Source organism: Ovis aries, chromosome 5 (assembly GCF_016772045.2).
Source record: "Ovis aries strain OAR_USU_Benz2616 breed Rambouillet chromosome 5, ARS-UI_Ramb_v3.0, whole genome shotgun sequence".
In the NCBI taxonomy this organism is placed as follows: Eukaryota; Metazoa; Chordata; class Mammalia; order Artiodactyla; family Bovidae; genus Ovis; species Ovis aries.
The window spans coordinates 57,821,719-57,839,563 of NC_056058.1; the positions used below are offsets into that span (position 1 = coordinate 57,821,719).

At 37.9% G+C, this 17,845-nt stretch overlaps 1 protein-coding gene across 40 annotated transcripts in view; it reads right to left on the reverse strand.

The window, feature by feature from the left end:
- HTR4 (5-hydroxytryptamine receptor 4) overlaps positions 1-17,845 on the reverse strand; it is a 266,563-nt gene that overhangs the window by 193,046 nt on the left and 55,672 nt on the right. For all 40 annotated transcript variants that reach the window (XR_009600875.1, XR_009600880.1, XR_009600890.1 and 37 more), the window contains one exon: positions 3,281-3,353. Coding sequence is in view for 14 of the 40 variants with exons in the window: in XM_060416584.1 (XP_060272567.1) it covers positions 3,281-3,306 (26 nt within the window). In the remaining 26 variants the exon portion in view is untranslated. The remainder of the gene's footprint in view (positions 1-3,280; positions 3,354-17,845) is intronic.

The window sequence follows — 17,845 nt, forward strand, 5'->3', positions numbered from 1 at the left end:
AAAATTAAACGAGATAATACATGTTAAGTTTATAGCTTATGATGACCTCATACATAGTAAATATTCAACACTGATTTCCTAGCCAAGCTAGAAAATTCTGCTATAGAACTCAGTGCTGGGAGAGGTCAGCACACACATCATGAATTTTAAACAAAAATATATATATTTGCAACCTAACTCCTCTCAACATTTTATAGCCACCACACAACTAGATACTTCACCTTTTGCTAAGCAGAATCCAGACTGTCCTTCTTCTTGGAATTTACTTTTTCCCTACCTCTCCCTCCTCTGGCTACTCATTTTCCTGTCTTCAGAGCAACTTAAAAAATTCCTCTCCTGTGCCAGGAACCCAGGCCCTTTGGATTTCACTCTATATGGACACTTTACCAAGTGAAGACATTTCCTTACCAAAGTAAGAATTTCTGGTTTCTATTCTTCAAATAACAAAATTTATTCTATCTAGTTATACCTAGAATATGGGCTTTTGGACCCTAGTTGTCCTGATAGTACCCATGTGGATTTTTCCACATTTATTTATTAATGAATAGTTTAAATGTACATAATATTCTTTTCCAGCTTTATTGAGATATATTTGACTTATAGCACTGTATAAGTTTAAGGTATACAGCATATTGAGCTGACTTACATATATCATGAAATGAATACCACAATAAGTTTAGTGAAATCCACCATCGCATATGGGCTTCCCTGTGGCTCAGATGATTAAGAACCCACCTGCGATGTGTGCGACCTGAGTTCAGTCTCTGAGTTGGGAAGATCCCCTGGAGAAGGGAACAGCTACCCGCTCCAGTATTCTGGCCTGGAGAATTTCATGGACTGTACAGTCCATGGGGTCACAAAGAGCTGGACACAACTGAGTGACTTTCACTTTCACCATCTCATATAGATAAAAATTAAAGAAATAGAAAAAAATACTTTTCTTTGCCATGAAAGTTCTTAGGATTTACTCTCAACAAGAATGAAGGCAGTTAAAAGATGCTCACCCCCAATTACAGGATAAGCTTAACTACAACATGATAAATATAATTAACACAGTTGTAGAAAACTTTTCTTTAAGTAAAACTTACTTTTAAATTTTAAGTAAATGTATTTTAGAAGAAAATTCTATTTCACTACTACCAGTGGCAAAATAGTATTAAGTTTAAATGTTAGTATCTCAGTCATGTCAGACTTATTGTGACCCCATGGACTGTAGCCCGCCAGGCTCCTTTGTCCATAGACTTTCCTAGGCAAGAATACTGGAGTGAGTAGCCATTCTCTTCTCCAGGGGATCCTCCCAGTTCAGGGATGGCAGATTCTTTACTGTCTGAGCCACCATTACTTGCCACTATAAGATTACCTTAAAATACTTACTTTAAAATAAAACAGATGTTCATGTGCCACCTAAAATCATCATGCATTACTAGTGATCCATACATCACAATTTGGTAAATAAATGTCCTTTCATGGACACCAAGAGTGTGGGCTGGGAAGGAAATGGGTGGAAAGTCTGTTGTATTTGCATATTACTAATACTGTGGGTAGGGAGGGGGAGTGGGTAAGGGTGAGTATATATTGATGGGATCAGTTTAGAAATCAGACAAAGAGGATGGTCCAGAGACAAGATTCTGAGGACTGATACCATCTTGTATCCTGCATTACAGTTCTACAGCACCCAAGAGAAAGGCTAATGTTAATTTAATTGAATTGTATTCTGCTATTAGAATTCAAGGCCACTATAAATAAACGTTGAAAAACTAGAAATGTCAGAGATCATGCTATCTGAATTACCCAGAAAGAAGTACATTTTAACCAACTGATCCACTTTAATACAGTGTCTGAAACTTAAAACAATTTGATAAACTTATCACCATTGACATTGCTCACTTTGGCCTTTTAATTAATAAGAGTAAAATGGAAACTCTTTAGATTCCATTATGCTTTCTCTGTTCAAATAATGTCCCAAACTTATAGAGGGAAATTAAACATGTGGCACTAGCCTAAAAATCTGTGCTAAAGTTCTAAGACTCTGCATCAAGTCAGTATGTCAGGTAAATAACAAAACCCATGATGCTTCCATTGGGAGTGTAAAATGCTTTATTGCTGAATATAGAGTCTCTGTGCACACCTAAGTGCACTAGAGCATCACCCTATTTGAAATATAAGTAGCACAATGACTGGCTGATCAATAACTCCTATTAGGTACCCATCAGGCGTCAGGGATTATTCATGAGACCTATTCGACCCTTAAGGAACCCCTGGATTAGGGCGACAGTATATCTTTGCAACTCCAGTCACATTACATTAGAGTTTCTGTCAAGATGTTTGACAGCTTCATTTTGTCACAGGGTTCTCCTACATCAAACACAGAGGCACGGTGCCCCTGATCTATACCTGAAATGTGCTTTCCTACAGATCTCAAATGAAAGAAAAACTGCTCCTGTGCTTGCACCAAGAGTGGTTTTTTTTGAGGATGTCTTCCAGTTATTGATATCAATGATATCTTCAGCCTCAAATGCCAATTCATAACATTTAAGTCTTATTGAATCATTTTTTCACATTATTTGGTTGTACTGAATAAAACGCAGCAAGCCTTTAAGAAAAAAATTTCCCTAGGAGCCATCCTATTATTTGATCTCCAAGAGTTGCAGGAAATTATAGGAAAAGAAAACAAAAATAATTTAGCTTTATGTAACTATACCATGCAACCATTATGTCATACAGTAAAATGACCTGGTTGATAAAAGAACTAGCAAACTAGCACTTGTCACAAAAAGCTATTTAAGTATGAATCTAAAGTTTAGATACACACATAAATATTCTTAAGGTATTTTTAGCCCCATTTAAATAGATTTTCTTCCTTCCTGTTACAGAGATGAATATTTTCATGCAACAGCATCTCCTGTAACACTTAACTGTTAGCATAGGCATCTGGAATCATTTCAGTTCAGTTCAGTCTCTCAGTCATGTCCAACTCTTTGCGACCCCATGAATCGCAGCACGCCAGGCCTCCCTGTCCATCACCAACTCCTGGAGTTCACTCAGATTCACGTCCATCGAGTCAGTGATGCCATCTAGCCAGCTATATTATACTTACCCTTTAAGCATAAATGAAATTTAAAAATTAATAAACAGTACCACATTCATGATTATATTGATATATGAAATGTTGAAGAAAATACACATTTATTAACTTTGTAACTCTACCCAGATTTTTCAGAAGTCTTAGAGTTCAAATAACTGCAATTTATAGCATAACATATATAAAAATGCAACATACCTCACATTAGCATCAAGTTCGTCCATTACAGGAAATAGGCATGGGTGAGTTGGATATCAGCGCCCACTGGGTACTATAACGGGGAAATAATAAAAAGGGGGTTAGATAAGAAGGCAATGTAGAAAAATAAAAGTCATTAAGGGAAAAACTGCCAAATAATAATTGCTTCCTAATAATTAAGACTTTTGTACAGTATTGGAAAAGTAATAAACAATATTACATTAAAAAGTAATTGGCATTCTGAGATATGGCATAGATGAGTGCTGCATCAAAGAAACTCACAAAGGAGTTTCTTTGCATTTGACTAATCTCCTAGAGATTAGAACATAAAGGCATTTCTTTCTACTCCATGTTTACTTATTATTTTTTGCTCTTCCCAGAAACATAGCTTATTTATATGATCTGCATTAGGACACCAGCTGGTGAAAACTTAGAACACTGTCTAAGATGGTCAGCCATCTTGTTTCCTATGAGAATTTTTCAGGTTGCTATTTTAAAAACCCTTTTTGAGGGTGGATAATCATATCTCTTTGAGACTCTGTAACAGTAAACTCTTGAGAACCCTCTTCCTAGGAAAAAAAAAAATAGGTGTGCATGCACACACATACACCTTTTCTGGGGAGCCCACAATTCCTTGAGGCCTTTCCATGAACCCCAGGCTAAGGACTCACAATCGAAGAGGAGGTCAACTTTCAAACTACTGATAGTTCCTCTAGCACAGACCCTTAGAAGACCTTACACTCTTTAATGGACAGACACTCACTGATCTCCACCAAGCCAGTTCTCTGATCTGGCTGTGTAGTTTTGGTTCACAGAAAAATTCCTGTATTTCTCACCACATTTATTTCAAAACATGGTGAATCAGAGAACATAGGGGCAGAGGTCAGTCTGTTTCTTTTGAGGTTACCCTAAGCAAGACCCTTTTTCTTCTAACGACACCATCTATTCAATACTTCTCAATAAACAGAAAGGATGGGAAGAGATGATTGCTGGGTTTACTTCTAGCTCTGATATTCTATAATTCCATCTGCTGGCTTTCTAGTAAAATTTTACAGGGAAGAAACTGTAAATCTGTTTATGTACATAACAGAACCATGAAACTCAGCCTGAGCCCTGGGATTCCTTGGTCAGCATGAACCAAACATATATGCCTGGCAGCCAGGAAAAAACTGGCAGGCCACCAGAGCTGGAAAGGACATGGATTTCTGTGTGTGTTCTGTGTGTGTTTGTATTCTTTGAAACCTGTAAGATTAACGTGTGCACCCATGTGCATTTGTGCATCTGTGACAGGTGTGAGGAAGGCTGAGCCTACAGGGCTCAATACCCTCCTCTGACCTCAAGCAAAACACCTCTGTCTACCTCTATCTCCTTTACATTCTGAATCTGGAATAGAATAATCTTTTATTTGAAATACATAAGTACAAAGCCCTAACTACTGAAGTGGTGGGATTCCATCCTTTCTACAAGTCTATCTAGAATCATCCCTGAAGTGAAATGATGTGTGTGCCTATCTCTTTTTTTTCTAGGCAAATCATCAAGGGTTTACTAGATTGCCAAAGGGATATGATTACCCACTTCAAAGAAAGAAAGAAAGTGAAGTCGCTCAGTCGTGTCCAGCTCTTTGCGATCCCATGGACTATAACCCATCAGGCTCCTCCGTCCGTGGGGTTCTCCAGGCAACAATACTGGAGTGGATTGCCATTTCCTTCTCCAGGGGATCTTCCCAACCCAGGGATTTAATCCAGGTCTCCCACATTGCACGCAGCTGCTTTTATCATCTGAGCCACCAGGGATAAGCCACCCACTTCAAAAAGAGCTTAAAAAACTGAAAATACTCATATTATTTTAATCATAATAATACAGTAACCTATTTATAGTAGTTAGTCCTAATGCAGATCATATAAATAACTTATGTCTTTGAAGATCAAAATATAACAGTTTACCATTCATCCGCATGTCTTAAAATACAGTCTATTTGCTAAAGATTCTCAAAGTTACAGCTTCATCCTAGGCTCTTCCCAGACTTGTATCACCTACCTGACATCTCAACTTGGATGATTAAAAAAGCATTTCAAACTAAACTAATTTCCCACTCCAGCACAATAACTTGCTCCTCCCCTAGCATCCTCTATCACAGTAAATGACTCCACCATTTATCCAGTTACACTTTTTTTTTCACACCCTACAATCAAACTATTAGCAAACTCCCTCCTATACTTTGAAAATGATTCCTCAATCTGACTTTTTCTTTCATTACCTCCAAAACCACACCTGGTCCAAGCCACCATCTCCTTTTCCACCTGGTGTCCTAACCACTCTCCTAACTTTCGTAACTGGTCTCCTGCTGGCTCCACCATCATCTCTTCTCCCCACAGTAGCATTTTTGAAATGGAAGTCAGATCATTTCTTGCCTATATAAAATACTAGTGGCTTTCTGTCACACTTAGAATAAAGTTTAAACCCCTTATCACTTTGGATTTTGCTTAATAGGTAAAATTCAAACTGATCACACGGATCACAACTTTGTCTAACTCAATGAAACCATGAACCATACAGATAGGGCCACTCAAGATGGATGGATCATGGTGGCGAGTTCTGGTAAAATGTGGTCCACTGGAAAAGAGAATGGCAAACCACTTCAGCATTCTTGCCTTGAGAACCCCATGAACAGTATGAAAAGGCAAAAAGATATGACACTGAAAGATGAACTCCCCAGGTCGGTAGGTGCCCAATATGCTACTGGAGAACAACGGAGAAAAACTCCAGAAGGAATGAAGAGGCTGAGCCAAAGCGGAAATAACTCCCAGTGGTGGATGTGTCTGGTGGTAAAAGTAATGTCTGATGCTGTAAAGAACAATATTGCATAGGAACCTGAAATGTTAGCTCCATAAAACAAGGTAAATTGGAAGTGGTCAAACAGGAAATGGTAAGAATAAACATCGACATTTTAGGTATCTGTGAACTAAAATGGACTGGAATGGGCAAATTTAATTCAGATGACCATTATACCTACTACTATGGGAAAGAATCCCTTAGAAGAAATGGAGAAGCCCTCATAGTCAACAAAAGAGTCCAAGAAATGCAATACTTGGGTGCAGTCTCAAAAGCGACAGAATGATCTCTATCCGTTTCCAAGGCAAATCATTCAATATCACAGTAATCCAAGTCTACGTCCTAAACCACTAATGCTGAAGAAACTGAAGTTGAACAGTTCTATGAAGACCTACAAGACCTTCTAGAACTAACATCAAAAAAAGATGTCATTTTTATCATAGGGGACTGGAATGCAAAAGTAGGAAGTCAAGAGATAACCAGAGTAAGTTTGACCCCGGAATAAAAATGAAGCAGGGCAAAGGTTAACAGAGTTTTGCCAAGAGAATGCACTGGTCATAGAAAACACCTTCATCCAAAAACATAAGAGATGACCCCTACACATGGACATCACCAGGTGGTCAATACCAAAATCAGATTGATTATATTTTTTGCAGTTGAAGAAGCACTATACTGTCAGGAAAAACAAGACCAGGAGCTGACTGTGGCTCAGGTCATAAACTCTGTATTGCAAAATTCAGACTTACATTGAATAAAGTAGGGAAAACCATGAGGCCATTAAGGTAAGGTCTAAGTCAAATCCCTTATGATTATATACTGGAAGTGACAGATTCAAGGGATTAGATCTGATAGAATGGCTGAAGAACTATGGATAGAGGCTCGTGATATTGGATAGGAGGCAGTGATCAAAACTATCTCCAAGAAAAAGAAATGTAAAAAGGTAAAATGGCCGTCTGAGGAGGCCTTACAAATAGCTGAGAAAAGACAGAAAACAACAAAATTCTGTAAAACAATTACCCTTCAATTTAAAAATGAATAAATTTCTAAAAAATTTTTAAAAAGAAGAGAAGTAAAGGGCAAAGGAGAAAAGGATTGTTATACCCATGTGAATGCAGAGTTCCAAAGAATAGCAAAGAAAGACTTCCTAAGTGAACAATGCAAAGAAATAGAGGAAAACAATAGAATAGAAAGACTAGAGATCTCTTCAAGAAAATTAGAGATATCAAGGGAACATTTCATGCAAAGATGGGCACAATAAAGGACAGAAATGGTATGGACCTAATAGAAACAAAAGATATTAAGAAAATGTGGCAAGAATACACAGAAGAACTACACAAAAAAGATCTTAATGACCCAGATAAACATGATGGTGTGATCGATCACTCGCCTAGAGCCAGACATCTAGGAGTGTGAAGTCACGTGAGCCTTAGGAAGCATCACTATGAACAAAGCTAGTGGAGGTGATAGAATTCCAGCTGAGCTATTTCAAATCCTAAAAGATGATGCTGTGAAAGTGCTGCACTCAATAGGCCAGCAAATTTGGAAAACTCAGCATTGGCTGCAAGACTAGAAAAGATCCGTTTTCATTCCAATCCCAAAGAAGAGCAATGCCAAAGAGTGTTCAAACTACTGCACAATTGCACTCATTTCACATGCTAGCAAAGTAATGCTCAAAATTCTCCAAGCCCAGGCTTCAACAATATGTGAACTGAGAACTTCCAGACGTTCAATCTGGATTTAGAAAAGGCAGAGAAACCAGAGATCAAATTGCCAATGTGTGTCAGATCATAGAAAAAGCAAGATAATTCCAGAAAAACAGCTACTTCTGCCTCATTGACTATGCTAAAGCCTTTGACTATGTGGATCACAACAAACAGTGGAAAATTCTTAGAGATGAGAATACCTTACCTGCCTCCTGTAAAATCTGTATGCTGGTCAAGAAGCAACAGTTAGAACCAGACATGAAACAACAGACTGGTTCCAAATCGGGAAAGGAGTACATCAAGGCTGTATATTGTCACCCTGCTTATTTAACTTATACGCAGAGTACATCATGCAAAATGCTGGGCTGGATGAAGCACAAGCTGGAATTAAGACTGCTGGGAGAAATATCCACAACCTCAGATATGCAGATGATACCATCCTTATGGCAGAAAGCAAAGAGGAATTAAAGGGCCTCGTGATGAAGGTGAAAGAGGAGAGTGAAAAAGCTGCCTTAAAACTCAACATTCAGAAAACTAAGATCAGGGCATCCAGTCCCATCACTTCATGGCAAATAGATGGGGAAACAACGGAAACAATGAGATGCTTTATTTTGGGGGGCTCCCAGATCATTGCAGATGGTGACTGCAGCCATGAAATTCAAAGACACTTGCTCCTTACAAGAAAAGCTATGACCAACCTAGACAGCATATTAAAAAGCAGAGATATTACTTTGCCAACAAAGTCCATATAGTCATAAGTATGACTTTTCCAGTAGTCATATATGGAGGTGAGAGTTGGACCATAAAGAAGGCTGAACACGAAAGAATTGATGCTTTTGAACTGTGGTGGTGTTGAAGACTCTTGACAATCCTTTAGACTGCAAGGAGATCAAACCAGTCGATCTTAAAGGAGATCAGTCCGGAATATTCATTGGAAGGACTGATGCTGAAGCTGAAGCTCCAATACTTTGGTGAATTGATGTGAAGAGTTGACTCATTAGCAAAGACCTGATGCTGGGAAAGATTGAAGGCAGGAGGAGAAGGGGACAACAGAGGATGAGATAGTTGAATGGTATCACCGACTCAATGGACATGAGTTTGAACATGCTCCAGGAGATGGTGAAGGACAGGGAAAGCCTAGTGTGCTGCAGTCTATGGAGTCACAAAGAGCTGGACATGACTGAGTGGCTGAACAACAACAACTTTATCACAATCTGATCCCAGCTCCTCTCCAATGCCCCATCCACTCACTGCCTTTGTACTCGCTGGTTTTGCTTTTTTCATTGACCATCAATGTAGGCTCTCACCTCAGGGCCTTTTCACTTGTTTCCTCTCCCTGGAATACTACCATGTAGATCACTTCATTACTTCCTTAGGGACACAGCCCAAATGCCACTTTGCTGATGACTTAAATAAAATTTCAGGCCTCATTTTCTGAAAATTTCTGTAATCCACTCTATTTTTTTCTTCTTAGTACATACATTATATATACTCCTTTGCTTCTTTATTAGTGATCTATCTCTCTGACTAGAAGGTAAGTTTCAAGAGGGCATAGTTATATCTTGATCACTATTATAACATCAGTGCCTATAAAAATGCCTCACATACTGTATCCCCTTCATAGATATTTCTTGAGTCAACTAAGTAGTTAATTTGTTTTGCAAATGAGGAAAGTGAAGTTTGAGAGTTTGTGACTTTCCCTCTGGGAGGTAGTATATGAACCACTCCAGAATAAATATAATTTTTAGAAATATCAAAAATCAGTTCATCTTATTTATTTACTCTTTAGTATTAACAAGTGCCAAATACTGTCCTTTTCCTTCTCCTCCAGCCTCTGAGAATTTATTGTTAGATGGAGAGACTAAGAATCAAAGAGGTCAACTGACTTGCCAAAGTCACATATCTAGTACTTAACCAAACTAGGAAGTGAATTCAGGGCTGGGAATTCTGAAACTCAAGCTTTATCTTGCAGTTCTTCTCATCCTATCACTCTTGCCCCCACTGTTAAAAAGGGAAACTCCTCATGAAAGGGAACATTTTGCTTTAATTTTCTGCTGACCATTTATTTCCTCTTTCTCTGAGAATAATGCCTTGGTTTTCCTTTGTGGAACCCCTCCCCTGCCTCAAGCCCACTGATGAGCACATGACCAGGACTGGCCAATCAGAACAGTTCATTCTCCAGCCCCAGGGATTCATTAATTCACTGGCTAGACTGTAAAGCCAGCCCTGAGATATTTGCTAGAGTCTGTCTTTCTCCTGGTGTTGCTAAACTTTCAATTTAAAGCTGCTGGTGGCCAACGATGCCACTATGTGAGGAGAGTTTGTCTGAGATTGAAGTTAATACCAATGGAAAGCAGAGTTGTAACACAGAGATTGCCATATCCTGATGAAATAATTTAAGACTTAAGGTCTAGCAGTGTCTTATGACAATTTTGTACTTGAACTTCCCAATTCTACTGAGCCAACAAATTCTCTTTCTTCGTGTGTAAGCCAATTTGAGTTGGATTCCAACCGTTATTTGAAACAAAAAAAATTCTTGGAGATATACAGGAAAATCAATATTGTATTTGTATATAGATTAGAAGGAAGAAAAGCTGGAACTAAAAAAAAAAGTTAAAAGCTAGCTAAATTTGAGTCACTGAAACTGCATTTGGAAAATGTTACAACATGGGGAAAGCTATATGTTCATAGCAATGTACATTATTATATTTTGCTCATGGAAACTCAGTGAGCAAATTTTAAATGACTGCCATTTAACAAACCAGTGAGAACATGCATTTTGTTAGAGATAAAGGAAGAATAACAAAAGAGAAAATGGTGATCAGTACCTATCCTAAATTGATTCATTGATTACAGTCCACTATTTTTTGTCATACTTACCAGGAATATCTAATCAGAGCTGTGATTATAGGGATACCAGCTGCTGGGAAGAATGCTCAGAGTGACAGGTATGTGTAAGGAACCATGCTTTTATCTTGCATGCTTATGTTTCTGACACCTTAACAAAATACTACCTAGCTAATTAAAAGCACAGTCAACTGAGTATCTCCCATGCTCAGATATAAGCTATGTCACTTCTAAAATTTCTAATTTAAATTCAATTAGACCGTGTATGTCTGTGGCACACATGCATGTGTATGCGTCTGTTTTAATGACAGTCACACTGTATCCTCATCTCCTTCGGAAAAACAGTCCTAGATTGTCATAACCAGGGGGAAAAGAGCACAGCAAGTCCTGGGAAACAAGAGAAAGAGGGAGTCAAATAAACCTTTCTACCATGTGAGGTATAAATGAAGGTCTCAGTATTATCTCAGCAGCAGAAAAAGCTCAAGCCACTAATTATTCAAAACACTTTGTCATAAAATTAAAGATACAGAAACATGCAACTCCATCAGATTCCTTGAAGCTTCTTTTCTTTGTTGTATACATTGAGAATTATCTTTCCTTAAAAGGGGAGGAGAAGGAGAAGAAAGAGGTGATATTCTTCATGCCACCAAATGCTGATTCCAACCTTTAGTTTTCTGACTTACACATTTTAAATAACTAAAGGGCAAACCCTGAAGGTAGGTACATCTCATCTTTACCTGTGTTCTTTTACTGAGAATACTCTGAAAGATTGCTGTGGAACAGTTGTTAATGGTTAACACAAGGTGTGTAGTTGCATCTCTATTATGAGAAGTTGTGAGCACAGGGCTCACCTGTAAATAGTCCTCACCAATTAGAGTGAAATATCGATGTAGTTTGGTGCAGTGCCAACATCTGCCAACTTGGAGCAATGTCATAACTCAGCTTGCTGTGTTGCACTTTGGTTTTTTCTTTTGGTTTTGGCTGCATGAGCATATATTCATGCATAACTGTGCAAGGACTGACCACATTTCTTTATAGAGTATGCTTCCATGGGTTAAATTTCTATATCAAAGGGCATATTCCAATACCTCTGTTTTGGACAAGTGTCAGGAATAAGTAAAACATTATTTATTTTAATTGCCAAATTGAGAGAGGTAGCTTGACACAATGGAAAGAACACTAGGCCAGAAATCACTCAGCCTGACCCACTGCTAACTCACTGCTCCTATTCTTAAGCAAGCTTGTTCATCAGTCTGGGTCTCAATTTTCCCAACGGTAGAATCAAGTGGGCCAGAGAGTACTGGACAGGGCGAGCAAAGGAAGAAACTTCAAGTAATTAGAACTTCTCAGAAGTTAAAGGAAATTTTGAAAAGGTGAGTTGCTTGCCATTGGAGGCATTTAGGCAGCATATGCGTAATCAAGGATATCTAAATGAAGGATATGATTCTGGTGACTGGTAAGGTTTCTTCCAGTGCTAAAACTGTAGCACTGTGATAGTCTATGTTAGTTCTGCTCGAATCCCCAGCAAGAGACCAAGTGTTTTGAATAATTTTCCAATTAAAACAAATGCATGCTCAATTCACCTATACTGTCTCAAACAGATTCCATCTCCTGAGCATTATCCCAGTCATTTCTGAACATGTAGAACTAAAAGAAGAGCACAGAAATGTACAATTAACTAAAGCCAGATATTTGCCAAGAGTTAGCTGTCAAATGCTTATTGTTAGCCTCATTACCTCATTACCCTAACCCACTACCAGCCACATATACCAAAACAGCCAGTCTCACCAGGATCAAACACACTAGCATTACCCCCAAAGTCTTCTGCATCCCATGGTGATCCTGATTTCCTAGTTACCTTCACTGTGAAAGAGACTCAGGGATAATCTGAAAGATTGCAACTGTGTAAACTCTCACTAAATGGAAGAAAAAAGTCCTCTCATTGGCTATTTACTAAGACTTTGTTTTCTGGAAAATGTCTGGAATCTATAGGATGCTGGCTCAGAAATTTACTTCAATCAGGTGATCATACTCTCTAAAAGAATCTTGCTATAAATTAGTTTAGTAAATATTCACATTATTTGTTTATCTAGACGTTTGCTCCTTGGAAGAAAAGTAATGACTAACCTAGACAGCATATTTAAAAGCAGGGACATTACTTTACCAACAAAGGTCTGTCTTGTCAAAGCTATGGTTTTCCCAGTAGTCATGTATGGATATGAGAGTTGAACTATAAAGTGTGTTTCTTTCTGGGACTGGATGTCAAAATGCTACTTGTGCCAAGTCATCTAGAAAGATTTGGTCTAAATAAAAAGCTGTCTCATTTCCATAGCTGAAAATCCATACAGATGCCGATTCAGTTACACTTAAGGGACTATCATGCTGATATATAAAATTAGCATGAAAAATGGCTTTTAATTTTTTTCAAAATAACTAAAAAAATATTCTTCCTAGATAAGTAAACATTTCTCAGCTGGAAACTTTAGTCTTTTTATTAAAAAATGAATACTGAAAATAGCCCTTAACCAATGAAAGACTATTTAAGAGGCATACTCATTCTATCTTTGGGGGAAAAAGTGAATTACAGGAAATGTAAAGGAGGAACATGAATGTCCATTTCATGTAGAACTGAATGAAGTATATCTAAAGCAGTTCAAGACATCTTTTTTTTTTATAAGGCACATATTCTCTACCACCACCAAAGAACATGATGAAGACACTGATATTACAAGAAACCCAATCCCAGTAAATGTGGATCTGGGTATTTCATAAAGAAAACGATTCAAGGGTCATTTATTTACATATTTACTTTTCTGATCACTTGATTAATGTCCCACTCCCAACACAGTCACAGGTTCTACAAGGAAAGACACAGTGCATGATCAGTATTTCTTGAATGAATGGCATGACATGATGTGAAACTTCCACTTGATAATTAGAGAAGGAATTAGACTTGTCTTTGAGTTGCCAAAGGGGAATCAGTGGGAGTCTCAAGAGAAGTTTGAGCCATACTGTGAGGAAGGTCATTTAACACCAGAGCTGTCCAATTATTGACCTGTATGTTTTGGCAAGCAACAAGGTCCATCTCAGCGGGAGGCTCAACAGAAGCCAGAAAACCATCTGTCAGTCACGTTTGAGGGGAAGAGCAAGTCTTGGATGATTCTGAATTCTGATGAAATCCAGGAATGCAATGGAAGCAGAACTAAATAAGAGATTGTTTACTGTACAGCAGTGGTTCTCATGTTTAAGCATGCACAGGAATCACCTGAAGGCTTGTTAAAACACAATGGTTGAGCACTAGCCTCAAGTTTCTGATTTGGTAGGTTTAGAGTGAACAACCTGCATTTCTAACAAGTTCCCAGGTATTGCTGATGCTACTGTTCTTAGATGACTCCTTAAGGTAGAACATAGATTTTGCAAGTATGGTTCTCATACCTCCTGGAAAAAGCACATGATATTAGGCAATATGTGGACAGAAGTACCATTGGATCATGTGGTAAAAAAATGTGGGTTTTTTATTTTGTTTTCAATTTTTTTTACTGTTACTTACATTGAAGAAAAGGATTCATAGCTTATTGTCAAGTCCTTCCTGATATTTGATAATCTCTCTTTTATAATTACAAAAAAAAAAAAAAAAAACCACAGATCAGAGTCTCACAGTCTTTCATTTGAAGCACTGCTATCTTCTGGGTCCTCCTAAGAAGCAGATCTTGAAGTGAGGGTTACAGAGACGCACACAGTTGATCTGGCAGTTGCAGGTACACTGGCAGGGAAGTAATGATACAGGAGAAAGGATGAAAGGCAGCTTCTTAAGCTACTGAAGCTTAATCCCACTGGGAAGTTCTGGGAAACAATATAAAACATATGCCTCAGAACTATCCTGAACAAGTGGGGAGGGAACTGGGGTACTGATACTCCCGCAGCCATTAGGTATTGCTTAAGAGCCATCCACAGGGAGACATGGATTCCTAGGCACCTTCAGTCATTGTATTTGTAAAAAAGGTTAATTTCAGCAGACCAAGGGCAGCCCTCCAAATATTATGCTGGTTCATCACTGTAAGTCAGGATGGTATACACAGAAATGGTGAGAAGATCTGCAGGAAAATGGGAGGAAGAGTTGACAGTATCTGCTCCAACTATTTAGCTGAAATCTAACATGTTGCTTTGTGTGGTTTTTGCATTTTTCTTTACAGTTACCTTCTATTTCTTTCAACTCATACTGGTTTGCGCTTATACTTTTTTTTCTCTGTAAAATAAATTTATCTAAGGAAAACTAATTGATCTAAAGAAAAGTGCTATGCATATAATACTCTAAATGCTTGCAAGAGAAGTAATCACAACAGTAGTTATTCCCAAATAACTGAAGTTTGGGAAATGCTAGCATAGCAGTTTAAAGCAGAAATTGGAAGCTTTTTGTTTGTTTGCTTGTTTTGTTTTCTGTAAAGGGCCATTTAGCAAATATTTTATGCTTCTTAAAGCATAAGGTAATCATCACAACTACTCAACTCTGGTGCTACAATGTAAAAACTGCCACAGACAATACAAAAATAAATGAGCATAACTGCTTTCCAATAAAATGTATTTATGGACACTGAATTTGAACCTTTAACAATTTTCATGTGTCACAAAATTATTCTCCTTTAGATTTTTTTCAACAATTACAAAATGTAAAAAAACATTCTGAACTTGTAGGCCGGTCAAAAACAGGCAGCCAGTCACATAGTTTGCAAGCCCCTGACTCAAGGCATCAATTACCACTACACCTTTGACAAATTGCTTACTTTCCTTAGCTTCAGTGGCTTCATCTGTATAATAGGGACAATGGTAATACCAATGTCACAAGTTACTGCAAAAAATAAGTAAAGATGAATACTTAAAAAGCAGGTGCCCAGAGATTTCACAATATAATGTTAGCCAGCTCCTGTAGCAAGGTTGGTCTCCAGTTTGGCAGTGCCTCAGTCATTGGAATCTGAATGTTTCATACTCTGCTTCTCTACAAAGACAGCTAAGCATCTGGGGGCTGATCTTCCCTACTTTGGGATATGGTTACAGAAATTATTCCTCTTCTCTATAAAATAGGCCCCTGAAACCTGAGCCTGGAAATGCCCAAAAGGTTTTGTCACCACTGATTTCAGAGGCCTGGAATTGGGAGCAGGTCAAGCTAAAATTTACATTCCATCAAAATTAAGCTTCCAAATTAGTATTTTAGATCTTGCAGTATTATGTTGCTGACAGTAGTGGCTCTCAAACATTAGAATACTTAAAATCACTTGCAAAACTGAAGGTTTGGGTGTCTCATTCAAAGCATTTCTGAATCAGTAGGTCCAGGAATCTGCATTTTAACAAATGTCTCAGTGATTCTGGTGCAGATGATTCATGGAGAGCAGTTTGGAAAACACATCAAGGTTGGACTGCAATCCACCAGGTGAGCACACCCTTCTGAAATCCTCTTTCATTGTTTTCCTATATCTGTTTAAATACCTCATCAGCTGAGAAACCAAGATTACAGTATTTGCTGAAAGATCTCTGCCAGTATGTTTATCTCTTCTGTCCCCACTCCTTTCTAATTCTTCTAAACCTCTTGGAGTAGAAAACAGTATATACAGAACTCTCTACTCCAGATATCATGTGCTGATTAGCATATACAATTAAGCATGCCAGTGCAATCTCAAAGGACATGTGCTATTTAGAGCTTAGATGTAAATTCTTGAGCAGAATCTGCATCTTTACTGGACTGATAAGATGTTACCTCCCAAAAGGCTGCTGCCCACAGTTTTCTACCAGTAGTTTGCAAACAAACCTCTTGGAAAATGTAAAATTAAATTGTAGATTTTAAAGGGGTCCACTTAACACAGACAAGACTTCTAGGGTAAGAAGCAGGAGAAGAATAATGTTTCTATAACCGATATTTGTTTAACGCATACTAAGGACCAAATTCTTCACATGCATTACCTCATTTCATCTTCACATCATGCTACAAAGGAGTACTACAATTATCCTATTTCACAGATGAGAAAATTGAGGCATAGAAAGAAGATATTATCCAAGGCCACACCACAGGCCAGACCTTTCAAACATTAAGTTATCCCATGAAGGATCCAGATCTCAATAGTTCTCTGCCTCAACTTTTGCAGCTCAATTTTATTAATTAGTTATTTGTGTAGCTCATTAAAACCTACAGGAAAGTCTACTGACACTTGAAGAGAATGCTTTTTTTAAAACAAAGCCCAGCTTTGCTCATAGCAGTATGTGACACTAAGTTCCTCATTTTGCTTCCATAATCCCCAGGTCTCCAGCTGTTCAAGGTAGTTTAGATATCCAGCCCACCTGTCTTGCAGATCTGCTATTACTCATGAAGTTCAAATAAGATAACATATGTGAAAGTCCTCTGAACACTGTAAAAAGTTATCTAAAATGATAATTTCCCAGCCTGTCGTTTCCACAAATTATTTTTAAATGTTGAGAAGGAAGAAAAAGTATATTAGTTCTGCAAAATCATCTGTGTCAAAAATCAGATTTTCCAGAGATTTTGTAGGTTGTAAAGCACCAAATCTACAGATATTTGTGGAGCAGAAGAAACCCTGCTTCTACATGGAAAGTAGTTTATCATGTACTGTTTAAAGTAGTTTAAAGTACTGTTTATCACGGTTCAATGCAATGGAAATTTGGGGAGCTTGAGAATCAGATGACCTGGTGCTAGTCATTGCCCTGACACTAAGCAACCTTGAGTGAGTCTTTCTTTCTGCCCTTCCAGGAAATACAATACTGCTTGGCGGTTAAGAACATGGCTTGGGGGAGTCAGAGCTCCAGTGTTAATCGACTGCCTCCTCATGAATGACCTCAGGTAAGTCATGTCACCTGTCTTGGTCTCAGTTTCCCAGTGATAAAAATGAGAATTAGAAACAACAGCTTACTTTGAAATCACCGAAAAAAAATAATTGCTGAATGGATAGAGGAATGAAGATAGAAATATGATAGTTTTTAAAAAGAAGTTAATAAAATGTTATTACAGAACCTACTTGGTAAGGATTTGGTATTCACTATACAAGTCTTTCAACTTTTCTCTTAAATATTTTTTTACAATAAAATATTGGGAAATAAACCCCTCAAAAGGCAACAACAGGGTTGTTAGAAGAGTTGAATGAGATATAGAGCTCTCAGCAATGCTCATGGTAAGTGTCTG